Below are 653 nucleotides of genomic sequence, written 5' to 3' on the forward strand. Positions count from 1 at the left end.
TTAGGTTACCTTGAGTAATTGGATGAATTCTCGTCTGAGAGAAGCAAAGATATATTGAAACTTCACATTGTTTGGGTTAAACGTTTCTTCTAGGGAAATTTCCATCAGAAGTAATCGTTTTGTCGTTTCCTGGGTTTGATTCAAATTCGCTGTTGATTTATCATCAATGTTATTGTTCACGTCCAGAATAATATTTCCTTTCATTAAATAAGAGTTATTGAATCTACAATTCAGGTTTATCATTGTATGATTGGTTTTGTTGTCACAACTCCACCTTTCCGGAATATTGAACGGTATCCCTGAAGTCCAATTACAATTCTTCGTTGCTATTGCCTGGGTTGATATTAATGATAGAATAGTCATTACGAAGAGCGCTTTCGTAAGACTAGTGGAATTGTCTTTAACTGGATTTCCTGCTGGAGTCGATTGTTGTTGAGCCTTTCTAGTTCGACTAGCGATAGGGCCATCAGTTACCTCAATTTCCTTTCCCTTTGCCTTATTATAATTGGTTGATGAGTCAGTAACTTCTTGGATTCTGCTAGTAATTGGTCTTTCTGATTCAGTTTCATCTAATTCGCAGGTTCCGTTTACTTCCATGGGGCATAATTGGTTTACGGAACGTTCTATTTGTCTTCCTATTTGGCTAATTGTAC

The 653-nt window shown here is 36.8% G+C and overlaps 1 protein-coding gene across 1 annotated transcript; it reads right to left on the reverse strand.

Annotated features, from left to right (window-relative positions):
- Positions 1-274: 274 nt before the first annotated feature.
- Positions 275-597, reverse strand: LOAG_19301 (hypothetical protein; the record flags this gene model as incomplete). The annotated part of the gene is made up of 1 exon (XM_020451949.1): positions 275-597. A coding segment is annotated over one exon (321 nt), but the record flags the coding sequence as incomplete, so codon positions are not given.
- Positions 598-653: the final 56 nt, after the last annotated feature.

Source organism: Loa loa (genome assembly GCF_000183805.2).
Source record: "Loa loa unplaced genomic scaffold supercont3.4963, whole genome shotgun sequence".
Classification (NCBI taxonomy): domain Eukaryota; kingdom Metazoa; phylum Nematoda; class Chromadorea; order Rhabditida; family Onchocercidae; genus Loa; species Loa loa.